The following is a 13,483-nucleotide window of genomic DNA, read 5'->3' as shown; positions in this document are numbered from 1 at the left end:
AGAAAAATCAAGTGACAAATTCAGCAAAAATTTTGTCAGATGATGAATATATAAATGACATTAAACATGTTTAACTGGGTTTTTTTTCCACCAAATCATCAACAAAAGATCCAACCTTTTCCAATCAGAAATCTACAACATATTTCTACAATGCTTGCAGATACAATGGCAAATATAACCAATAATAAGCCTTTACATCGTAAAGATTTGGATGTTTTGATGAATAGAATAGCTGAATCATAATTACTCTCACTAAGTCTGACTGAATCATAATTACTCTCACTAAGTCTGACTGAATCATAATTACTCTCACTGAGTCTCACTAAGTCTGACTGAATCATAATTACTCTCACTAAGTCTGACTGAATCATAATTACTCTCACTGAGTCTGACTGAATCATAATTACTCTCACTGAGTCTGACTGAATCATAATTACTCTCACTAAGTCTGACTGAATCATAATTACTCTCACTGAGTCTGACTGAATCATAATTACTCTCACTAAGTCTGACAAAAGATTTCATATTTTCTCACTAACTTCAGTCTGACTGAATCATAATTACTCTCACTAAGTCTGACTGAATCATAATTACTCTCACTAAGTCTGACTGAATCATAATTACTCTCACTAAGTCTGACTGAATCATATTGATGTACTCTCACTAAGTCTGACTGAATCATAATTACTCTCACTAAGTCTGACTGAATCATAATTACTCTCACTGAGTCTGATGAATCATCATCTCTACTGTGTTGACAAAGATTTCCCTTGGCGATGTAATCCATCATCTGTCATACCTGTGTTACAGTAGCATGGTTCCCTTGGCGATGTAATCCATCATCAGTCATACCTGTGTTACAGTAGCATGGTTCCCTTGGCGATGTCATCAGTCATCAGTCATACCTGTGTTACAGTAGCATGGTTCCCTTGGCGATGTAATCCATCATCAGTCATACCTGTGTTACAGTAGCATGGTTCCCTTGGCGATGTAATCCATCATCAGTCATACCTATGTTACAAACTATACAAAGTCATACAAAGCATGCAACTTTAGCATGGTTTCCTTGGCGATAAATCAGACGTACCTAAGTTAGAAACTGTATACAAACTACTGAAGCATACAGTGCAGCAACTCCTACTGGGCAAATGTTCTTCACACAAGTCAGTATGGCTTACTGACGGCTTGGCAGTGGTGGAGTTGAGCACCGATTTGCTAAATACACCGACCCCCAAGAGGTGTTAAATAGACTGAAAGTCACAGATGAAAAGTCCATGACTGACACAGCTATGCAGACATTGGCTGGGCAAGTGGAGTCATGGCCTCTTCTATGTTGATATGGGATATGAATCGCAGGCGGACCTGTAGCGGCTGACGGAAATTCCTGATCAGTTTTTCCACTTCATTCTTCACACCATCACCGACAAACATGTATTTAATGTGGTATCTGAATTAGGAGTTAAGTACAATTTCCCTTTCTATTTTTTTTTTAATTTTTTTTAAATTTTTTTTTTTTATTCAATTTTATCATAAAAACAAGACAATACAAAACATTAACTTGCATATCTATACATGCATGCATACCTACAAATTTACATATATCTTACAGAATATGGATCATAATTAATTTAAAAGGTCTAAAGTTAAGCATTTTACTTTCTATTACAATTTAAGTAGAGATGGAATTTTTATTTAATATATTCATAATTTCATTAATATAGGAATTTGTTTTTAAATAAAGGAATTGCAAAATGTATTACCGCATTTACTTACATACATATATAAATTATATATTTACATACATAATATCTACGCATAAACATGCATACACATGCACATCTATATGCATACATATACCTGCGCATGACATATACACATATATTTATACATGTACGAAAACACCCAAACCTCACTCACCCATATGCATACACATACATACAGACGCGAAAGAAAAATATCATTACCCGGGGACAGGAGGGGGAGCAAGCCTCAGACTAAATGATTACAATTTTGTTAACTAAGCAAATTCCCTTTCTAGGTGTTTTGCAAATAACAATTTTAATGCTATAACACTGAGTGACCATTACAACTATACTAAATTATATCATTGATGGTATTTAAAGCCTTAAATTTTTTCAATGGTTGTTAATTGCTCAATCAACAATTAATATTTAAGTAGAGTTTTACATTCAGGAATCAATTTTTCATATCAAATATTCTGATTCTCTTGATCAAGCTAGAACTGAATGTGTGAACTTTCTTTCATAGTCCTGTTAATGATGCTTAAGTATTGTAGCTATTTGTTTCTGTTATAACATGATTTATCACATAATCTGATATCCAGTGATTTCACCCATGTAATATTTGCCAACTTTTTGAAATTCCCATGGAGGTAATTTCTTGTGTTTAAACTTTTATCGTCAGGAAAGTCTACCTACTTAGTAACCCGTTGTGAAGAAATAATTCAATTTTGCTTGTTACAAACTTTTTCATTGGCTTAAAAATTTACTTTATCAGCGAATCTTTTCACTCTTGTAGAAAAATTTATCTTTAGCGAATGGCGTCGCATTTGTAACCATTCAAGGATTTTAATTAGGCTTCCAATTGTCGATGTGTCACTGTCATGATGGCGTAAATGATTTCATAGACAATTTTCAGAGTCCCGAAGTCCCGAAATGAATTTTGAATAACGAAGAAATTATCGAAGAAGAAATTTCTTTAGTAAATTGAATTTATAAGGATTAACACAGTTTATTTAGATTACACTCAGATTTTTGTGTTATGTCTCCATAACATAAAAAATCTATTCAAGTTAATCCTTAAATAAAAGGTTGTTTTTTGCATAGGTTAAGATTTTTGACAATTTGAATTTTAAAGACCTTGAACTTGCTAAAATGGCCTAAAATGGGGGTTCAAAATCGGGAGTCTCTGTCTAAAATAGGGAGGGTTGGCAAATATGCACGGCCATGTGATATTTTTACATATGTATTACAACCTGAAAAACTTTTCAATTGCTGGAGATTCATTGTGAGGTCATGATTTTATGTCAGTAAACAATGAGGTGATATTAGGATTCGCAAATGTTGTGACAAAATGGCGGTCTCCACTGGATTTTTGCAATATATTTTGACATTGACATTAATAATCCTATGTATTTTATGTTTGAACTCACAAACATCAGCTGCTATGACAAAAGGATACAGGAAATCTGTGATGGCGTCCATGTAATGAAGATGTTCACAATTCTTGTCCACACCGACTAGTATCTCATACAGTTCCACCACCAACTGTAACAAAACGTATGTGTAAATGTGAAAATGAATAAAACTTACAAACATATAATAGAGATGTTTAACTTGTCTACAGCAACTAATATCTTCAGACTTGCAAAACTCCACCTCGGCCATCCTCCATATTCCAGAGGTTACTATCACTGTCTTTATAGCCACCTCTGTACTACCTTTTAAGATTTTAGCTTATTTGACACCTAGGGAACTTGAATGAAGGTCAAGGTCATTCATTTGAACAAACTTGGTAGCATTTCATCCCAGCATGTTGCAGGCCTATTAATATGAGTACCCTGGGCTTTCAGTTATTGAGAAGAAGACGTTTAAATGCAAAGTTTACACACGTCCCATGATGACGGACAGTGTATGATGACAATAGCCTAAAACACCAGTTCTCTTTCCAACAGGGATGTGGTTACAATCTACAATTTACCACCGTGTACCCTTATTGGGTCTCGACCCTCCTGGTGCAAGAGTGTCAGATCCACTATTGATACAAAGTATGTTCTCCTTCCCACATGGACATTTCTGGCCAAGTTTGGTTACAATCCATGCAATACTCTATAACTAGTAATTAAAACTGCTATGTATATATGAGAGTCAAAAGAAATTGTCAGACAAGCCTATATATACTTAAGCATTGCAGTGCATTCAGTTGGCTAAAATGGGAGTATAAATGCCAACTGGGCAAATTTAATGAAGGGCACTATAGCGCTTCATGTTAAATTAGCACGCACCTGTCCAGTTGTTTTGAACAGCCATTTTCTGTGGTTGTTGGCACGACAATTGTAACGTCGCAATGATAGTGACTTTAAAACAAACAGATGACAGTTCATGCACTGGTGAATGCCAACTGTGTTAGGTAAGGTAACATTTTAGTGGTGTAGCAGTGAAAATGTAAAAGTTTAAATACAGTTGTAATGTCATCCATTATCTTTCTAGTACAATATCCAACAAACAAAAATCACAGACCTCCCCTGGACTAGCTCACTGGTGCTGTCCAATATGTTGCCTTTAGCAGTCCATTATTTATTTGTAGCTGTCCAATAAGCTCGAATTTGTTAAACAGATACAGAGTAATAATGGGCGGTCAAAGGTAGCATATTGGACAGCACCAGGTGAAGGTTTTAGTAGACAAGTACTTAAATAAACAATGAATAATGAACATAGAAATTCAAAATCCATTTTCTTCAAATATACATATGTATTGCTACAAATGTAAATTCCAATGACCATATTCTCCGCTTGCAGGTAAAAATCCAAAGTGATGATAGATTCAAAACATAGATTCAAGCACTTTACTATAACAGACACATCCCAGCATGGAATGTCCATTGGATCTATATAATTTTGGCAATAATTCTTCTTGAATGATATTATGTATGCACTTGAAGAACTTTGTGATTCCCTAGTAGATTTGTGTATAATCCGAGAACTATTGATAATATTAATCCTTTCCACATATTGCACATCATTGTATATATACATACTACTATAATACTTATATATCTGGTAAGTAAAGCCTGTATTTCCAATTGTATATTAATCACATTTAATCCATTTTGACGTGGAATATTTAACATTAATACCGTCCTAACCCAACTAAAAGTCAACTAAAATGATCACAACCCATGATTTCACACACCTTTAGCTCATGAAAAATTAAAATAAGCATGAAAGGTGAGCTACATTCAAAACCTTCCACTGTTTTATCAATAGACTCCATAATCGATTGCACATACTAAATGGACAATGTCCAATATTGACACAAAAGGGGGTTATGCTTTAAGTAGGATATAAACTGTCTATTATGTGAAATAATGGACTATCGTTGACACTGACACACCTCAGACAGTCCAATATTTCACATAATAGACAGTTTTCAGCTTACATTCCTTACCTAAACACAAGTTATTTGATCACTCTAATCACATACTCAATATCCATTCAAAATCTATTGATGATATTCTATTAAATGTTATGACACGTGGAGAAAATCACATTTTATCTCCTGGAGGTAAGAATGACTTCACACCAAACCTTTTATCGGTCTATAAACTATCTCTGTCACCTGGGGATTTCCATATATACAGTCATATCTATTTTTATCCTCTGGATTTTCCAGCTTTTGTCTATTTACACTTTTAATTGAAAATGGCCGCACTAGGTTGGCTTCTATCACAGAAAAAGAAAGAGAAGACGGCCTGTCCACAACATGAAGGTAGACCGAAGATAATGGTATGTGTAACGTGTAACAAAGCTGTATGCGACTTTTGTATAGAATTTGACCATAAGGGACACCAGCTTCAGTCCGCTGAGACAGTTGTCAAGACTGTGCTCCCAAGTGCTGTCAAGGACTTAAGGGGTCTGAGTGTAACAGCACTGAAACAGCGCCATAAGGATTTATGTGACATACTAGAAGTAGAAGAAAAACAAGCTGAGCTAACAAAGCAGGAAATTTTAAACAGGCGAGATAAACTCAAAGGAATACTAGATGAGCTGACGGACATAGCTCTGCAAAAACTGGACCAGCACAACAAAGAAAAGCTCAAGATATTAGATGAGGCAAAAGCCAATGTCATCCAACAGTTTGAAAGGTACAAAGATTTGAGAAATGCAGTAGATGACCTCAAGGATCCCTCCACAATTCAGGATCACATAGATGTTGTAGAACGAGGATGGAAAATAAAACTACTAGATGTTACACCCGAGGAATTTCCCAACGTATCCCGATTGAGATTTGTTTCAGATGTTTCTATTGAAGAAGACGGAATAATAAAGAGATTGTTTGGAGAGCTATCAGAGGAGGATTTGAACATCCCGACCAGGCGGCAGCCAGCTCCTGTAGATACTACCCAGACCTATACTGAATCTAAACTGGTAGATTGTTTTCTTTCAGCCAGTGTTGACACACTTTTTCTATTTTGAGATTAGAAGACACAACATGTACCCAGACACAATCTGCTAGACCAAACAGTCAGACAACACAGCTCAAACTGCCCACAGGAATCTAGCCAGCCTCATCTGTGGTTATCAAAACTTACTTCAGAATTTGGTTAATATGAACTTTGAAAACTCTTCACAACCTGGCTAATACAGAGTACTAAGCCGGTCCTGGCTGAATTCCCTCTAAATCATGGTTAAAAGGAATCAGACAATTTGAATTTCTATCTGAATGACAGAAGTCCATTCTCAATATATCAGGGGTTACTATCTTTGCCATGATATCAAGCCTTCCTTTGAAGATAACAAAGAGAAACGTCCAAATTTAAATCCATACAGTGTACAGTAACTTGATTCTTTTGAAGTAGATCAAAGCCTAAGGAGCTAACCAGCTTGCCTCATCTGTTGTGACACACAAAACCTTTAGTTTTTCTGTGATATAATCTAGGTATAATTGAGCTACCTGATCGCACTAGTCCAATCCCGCTACAGTAACAACCGTGAGTCTGTACTGGTTCAGTATTTACCCCGTCAGAGTTTGCATGTCAAAGTGAGATTATAATTGAGTCAATGATAGATCCAGATATTTGTCAGTAGATTTAATCTATTGAACAGTGACAGCAACACTATGAGGTCTTTCTTCATCGTATTCTTATACTCTCAAAAAATAAGATTTTTCATGGTAGGGTAATCATCCTAAATTATGAAACTTGCATTCCTGTGACAATGTAGTAAGTACTCCCATGCTTTAACAATCTCAGTTGACATAAGTGTAAATAGTAATGATCAATTACCATTTGTTTATTATATATATTATTATTATCATCATTTGTTGTTACATGTATAAATTTTATATTTTAAATAAACTGATATTTTATTAACAATGTTAGAATCCTTTTACAAGTGATGCTGACGATTTTGACATCATTCTCGTTTACATGATAGCTAGTACTTATGAAGAGTATACAGTTAAGGTATGGGGTTGAGGGATATAGCAAGCTGTTGGTTTCCCGAGACTATTTCTCGATGGGAATTTTAACATGAAAAGTATTTCCTTCGTATTGTCAATACGTATCATGTATTGTTTCAGTGTATTGCCACTATGCATTGTATCGGTTCAACTGTTTCAATATCCAGGCATACTGTGATACACAGAGAGCGATATTAGATGTGATATATTTCATTGTGTAGAAATCTTTGTTGTTTTCATAGTTACTGTGGAACCACAAAGATAAAAACAAAATTTATTTTATATAATAGAGTCAATATTGCTCCATTGGCTAACAAAGAGTATTTCTTTTCATGAAATAATACCAAAAGCTCAAAACCACGAAATAAGTTTCATGTTATAACTGTAGATTCATACTGGTCGATTGTGGTTGAAATTAATGTAAATTATGAGAATTTAAAAAGAAAATACCAAGTTTGAGTCTCTGAAGCACTGAACTAATTAAGTTTTGAAATAATGACTCACTCTCCAAATATACAGTGTCTTTGAATGCACATACTAGCCTACAGATTAAAGCATCTTCCATAAGACTACATATTGTGATTACTTTGTGTAGAAATTTTTTTTCCAGACAAGCAGAGCATACAATAATCTACATAGACTTTTGCAACAACCTGATTTATTATGATCATCATTTGTCTTTGTTGTTGGTCTGTGTGATAAAACAGTTTCAACTCAAAGCTGTTTGTTTTAATAAAAGGGCCTTTATGTACACAACACATGAACAGGCAAATTCGTGGAATTTCCATCCCCCGCTTTCAGGATATATTGTAGGTTAACATTATTGAGGTTAGGTTTAACCATGGATTAAACTTGAAAAAATGAACTGAAGTCTTTTTCGGAAGTAATATTTGTAAAATAATGTCTACTGAAAGTGACTATTAAACTTGGCTGAGCTCTTAAGGCATTTAACTTTGATACTAACTTTTAAGAAAATCTGTTTACATTTGTTACAATTATTGCACAGGGAATGGTAGAAAATGATGTTTTTATTACATCAAAGGGCCATAACTCCACTACATAATGTCGCCCAAAAGTGGCAATCCAACTTGGCCAAGTTTTAAGGCATTTGGTCTTGTTACCAAGTTTGAAGAAAATCAGTTGATATCTATTGGAATTATTGCAGGGAAATGGCAAAAAATTACTTTTTTTTTTATTAAATCAAAGGGTCATAACTCTGCTAAATAAGAACTTGGCGGAGCCCTTACGACATTTAACTTTTTTACCAAGTTTGAAGAAAATCGGTTAATATTTATTATAGTTATTGTAGGGAAGTAGCAGAAAATGACTTTTTTATTAAATCAAAGGGCCATAACTCTGCTAATTAAGATCTGCCAAAAGTGGCAATCGAACATGGCTAAGAACTTAAGGCATTTAACTTTGTTACCAAGTTTTAACAATATTAGTTTTAACATGTTAGTTATTACACAGAAACTGCAGAAAAATTACATTTGTAGTAAATTAAAGGGCCATAACACTGATAAATAACATCTGCTGGAAGATTTGATCGAATCTGGCCAGGCACTTCAGGCATTCAACCTTGTTTCCAAGTTTGAAGAAAATCAGTTAATATTTATTACCGTTATTGTACAGATGTGGCAGAAACTGACTTTTTTATGTAAGAAAAGGGCCATAACTCCCCTAGATAAGGTCTGTTGAAAGTTGTGATCGAACTTGGCCAAGTCCTTAAGGCATTTAACCTTGTTACTAAGTTTGAAAAAAAATGGTTTACATTTGTTACACTTATTGCACGGAAATGTCAGAAAATGACGTTTTAGTAATTCAAAGGGCCATAACTCTGCTAAATAAGGTCCATCGACAGTTGCAATCGAACTTGGCCGAACACTTAAGGCATTTAACCTTGTCACCAAGTTTGAAGAAAATTGGTTTACATTTGTTACAGTAATTGCACGGAAACGAAGTGTTACAGACAGACGGACAGACTGACGGACAAACCCAAATTAATACCCCCCCTTTCAAAGAAAGCTTGGGATAATAATAATTACTATACGAATTGGTAAGAGTTTACTGACTTCCATGAGGCAGCGTGTCCGTTCAGAGTGAAGGCGCTGAAGGAAAGGTCCCACCAAATGGCACAAGTACAGAAACTGTTGTTCATTCACAATCACAGGCTTCAGCGTCTCGCGTAAGAACCTGCAAAAATTCAAAAATAGTTATCTTCAAAATTAAAAAAGTCAAAGCCAAACAAAAAAAGCTGGCAAGCTTAATGCAGAACTTTCCATCTATTCCATCTATTTTGACCTTTTTAATGTGGCAGTTGGGATAGTTGACCTACTTACTGTAGCAGTTAGGAGAGTTGACCTACATTCTGTGGTAGTTAAGACAGTTGACCAACTTTCTGTCAGTAGTGGTAGTTGAGACAGTTGACGTACTTACTGTGGTGGTTTGGACAGTTGGCTAAATTAATAGGGTAGCAGACACAATTGATCTACTTACTGTTAAAATTGTGACCGTTGACCTACTTACTGTTATAATTGAGACAGTTGACCTAAGTACTGTTATAATTGTGACAGTTGACCTATTTACTGTGGTAGTTGAGATAGTTGACCTACTTACTATGGTAGATGAGACAGTTGACCTACTAACTATTATAATTGTGACAGTTGACCTACTTACTGTTATAATTGAGAGAGTTGACCTACTTACTGTGGTAGTTGAGATAGTTGATCTACTTACTGTTATAATTGTGACTGTTGACCTAATTACTGTTATAATTGTGACCTTTGACCTATTTACTGTTATAATTGTGATCGTTGACCTACTTACTGTTGTAATTGTGACTGTTGACCTAATTACTGTTATAATTGTGACTGTTGACCTACCTTCTGTTATAATTGTGACAGTTGACCTACTTCCTGTTATAATTATGACAGTTGACCTACTTCCTGTTATAATTGAGACAGTTGACCTACTTACTGTGGTAGTTGAGATAGTTGACCTTCTAACTGTTATAATTGTGACAGTTGACCTACTTACTGTTATAATTGTGACAGTTGACCTACTTACTGGTATAATTGTGACCATTGACCTACTTACTGCTATAATTGTGACCGTTGACCTACTTACTGTTATAATTGTGACCATTGACCTACTTAGTGTTATGATTGTGACAGTTGACCTACTTGCTGTTATAATTGTGACCGTTGACCTACTTCTGTTATAATTGAAACAGTTGACCTACTTACTGTGGTAATTGAGATAGTTGACCTACTTACTGTGGTAGTTGAGATAGTTGACCTACTTACTCTTATAATTATGACAGTTGACCTACTTACTGTTATAATTGTGACCGTTGACCTACTTACTGTTATAATTGTGACAGTTGACCTATATACTGTTATGATTGTGACAGTTGACCTACTTACTGTTATAATTGAGATAGTTGACCTACTTACTGTGGTAATTGAGATAGTTGACCTACTTACTCTTATAATTATGACAGTTGACCTACTTACTGTTATAATTGTGACCGTTGACCTACTTACTGTTACAATTGTGACAGTTGACCTACTTACTGTTATAATTGTGACAGTTGACCTACTTACTGTTATAATTGAGACAGTTGACCTACTTACTGTGGTAGTTGAGACAGTTGACCTACTTACTGTGGTAGTTGAGACAGTTGACCTACTTACTGTAATAATTGTGACAGTTTACCTACTTACTGTTATAATTGTGACAGTTGACCTATTTACTGTGGTAGTTTGGACAGTTGGCCAAATTGATAGGGTAGTTGAGATAGTTGACCTACTTACTGTGGTAGTTGAGATAGTTGACCTATGCCTGCGTGATGCCAAATAGCATGTGTTAGTGCCAGCACATAGCTACAATGCTGTTCAGCAAACACAGACTGACTGCCACTGAAGTTAAACAGCTGGAAAGGTTGAACACTTGGCTGAATACTTCTTATCACCTCCTCCACCTTAGTATTGAGTGAGGACCAGTACGTGTCCTGGGGAGAGATCAATATTTAATAGAAAAAACATCAAACACTGTGTCCTTGAGAGAGATTGTCTCCAGATGAACAGACGTAATGCTAATTATTTTACCTCACGTTCATTTTGAATAATCAGATCAAACTTGATCACATGACATTGAATAAGTTAGGTATCTCGCCGGAATTGGGAGGCAAGGGAAATAACCCCAGAGAAATAACCCAAGGTTAATTAACCCTCTGAACCCCTGCCATGACCAGAAGTGGACGCTGTCTGCAACGTCAACCAACCATGGCAACGCTGTTGCTTATTTTTTGCAGTCCGACAATAGCAACGTTGTTGGGAAACATCTTTATGAGTTCTTTAACCAGACAAATAACAAATTTATGAATTCATTTTTCGGCGCGATAAAATAGTTATGTCCCTATGTGTCGCGATATATCTAGAATTGTCTCCCTGGAAAGAGTTATTTTCTCGAGGGCGTAAATAACTCTTTCCAGGGAGAAAATTCTAGCTGTATCCCTCCACAGAGGACCATAATTGTATATTATTATGATTTTCATTTGTAATAAAATCCAGAATCTGATTCATGCAAACTTCTCCTAAAACCCTGAAATGAATTATGGATACAACAGAATAGTTTCTTGTGTCCCATGTTATAATATGTTTATTATTCAAGGAATCCTATAAATGACGATATGAGGATAAAGTTGTACTAACCGGGAGTGCCGTCAACACCAGCCCAACAGCGTTCATCCACGACACAACTTGTGATCTCATCAGCTGTGTACAGCTACAACAGTAATTACATTTGTTTACATGATATGCCTGTCTAATATCTGTTAGATTTAATAAATTAATGCAGCAATTATCATAACAAACAATATAATGGACACCACAACATTGTCCCCAAATGTCCCCCCCCCTCCCCACCCCCACCCCCACCTGTGACAAATCAAGAATGCAGTTGTATAGTATATGAACATCTTAGGAGAGTTAAAACTCCCATTTACCAATTTTCAATGAATTGCAGAAAAAATTTGAAAACAGGAAGTTGGCCTAGCGACTATCTTTCAAAAGTTTTATCATATTGATCAATATCCCTAAACACCCCTATATTTTCATTGAAATCAGATACCTAAATATAAAAAAACAGGATGTTGGCCCAGTGGCCATCTTGGAATGCCAAAATCTTTACGACAATATTTGCATGTTGTTCGCCATCACTTAAAACCCCTATAACCAATTTTCATTGAGATCAGAGAACAGGAAATGAGCCAGTGGCCATCTTGGAATACCAAAATCTTTACGAAAATGTTTGCATGTTGTTTGTTATCCCTTAAAACCCCTATAGACCAAGTTTCATTGAGATCAGAGACCGAAACCTGTAGAACAGGATATGAGCCAGCAGCCATCTTGCAATACCAAAATCTTAACAAAAATATTTTTATGTTGTTCGCCATCCCATAAAACCCCTTTAGATCAATTTTCATTGAGATCAGAGACCGAAACCTGAAAATGGGAAGTGGGCCCTGGCGGCCATCTTGGACTTTCTGTTCCGGAAAAAATCCTTTATGCACCATCCCACACCCTATGGAGTATGTCTACCAAGTTTCATGATCATCGGCCTAGTAGTTTCTGTGAAAAGTGTAACAAACCATTCCAGCAGAAGAAAGTGAAAAAATACCTGGCTGTTAATATGACATTAAACTAATCAAATTAAACCAAACTACTTTGATCACCTTAGAAGCGAATGGTCTGCGTAGACAAATGGTCTTTATACACATATCAAGCTGTGTGAAAATTAGCCATTTAGGAACCCAAGAAAGAGTACCAGTATTTCATAAACAGGGATGCTTAAAGGGGGACCTTATAAATAATTACTTACTTTTTGAGGACCACGTCGAGTAAGGCGCGACCGACTACATTTCCAGGGACAGGAAGTGACATGAGTTCTACACACGTGACATACAGAGCGTGTGCAGCAGGACTGGGGAACTCGTTAAATCGCCAGTCACAGTTAGGGAATGGAGATGGCGTCTTGTTGTTAATAGCTACTTCAGTCAAGGCAGACATATATGTTATTGTTTAAATGATACAGTCATAAAACAAATTTTACCACCAGACTTTCAGAACCTGATTATGCATTGTCGAAAACCCATGAGTGTTCTAGGTAAACTTATTCCACTCATCATGCTGAGTGGAGTAAGCCATGTCAGATCACCCAAAGGTTTCCGACGATACTGATGTGAGAATCCTTGATAAGACACACAGGAGACATAGAGATT

At 35.8% G+C, this 13,483-nt stretch overlaps 1 protein-coding gene across 2 annotated transcripts in view; it reads right to left on the bottom strand.

Annotated features, from left to right (window-relative positions):
- Positions 1–771: 771 nt before the first annotated feature.
- LOC138324730 (mediator of RNA polymerase II transcription subunit 23-like) overlaps positions 772–13,483 on the bottom strand; it is a 42,234-nt gene continuing 29,522 nt past the window's right edge. For both annotated transcript variants that reach the window (XM_069269840.1, XM_069269839.1), the window contains exons 29-34: positions 13,084–13,249; positions 11,916–11,988; positions 11,016–11,212; positions 9,273–9,393; positions 3,202–3,287; positions 772–1,447 (exon numbers count right to left, since the gene is read on the bottom strand). In XM_069269840.1, the coding sequence (XP_069125941.1) occupies positions 1,288–1,447; positions 3,202–3,287; positions 9,273–9,393; positions 11,016–11,212; positions 11,916–11,988; positions 13,084–13,249 (803 nt within the window). In that variant the 3' untranslated portion in view covers positions 772–1,287. The remainder of the gene's footprint in view (positions 1,448–3,201; positions 3,288–9,272; positions 9,394–11,015; positions 11,213–11,915; positions 11,989–13,083; positions 13,250–13,483) is intronic.

Source organism: Argopecten irradians, chromosome 6 (genome assembly GCF_041381155.1).
Source record: "Argopecten irradians isolate NY chromosome 6, Ai_NY, whole genome shotgun sequence".
Classification (NCBI taxonomy): domain Eukaryota; kingdom Metazoa; phylum Mollusca; class Bivalvia; order Pectinida; family Pectinidae; genus Argopecten; species Argopecten irradians.
Note: the sequence above shows the minus strand (reverse complement) of the source record. Positions and strands in the feature narration are given on the sequence as shown.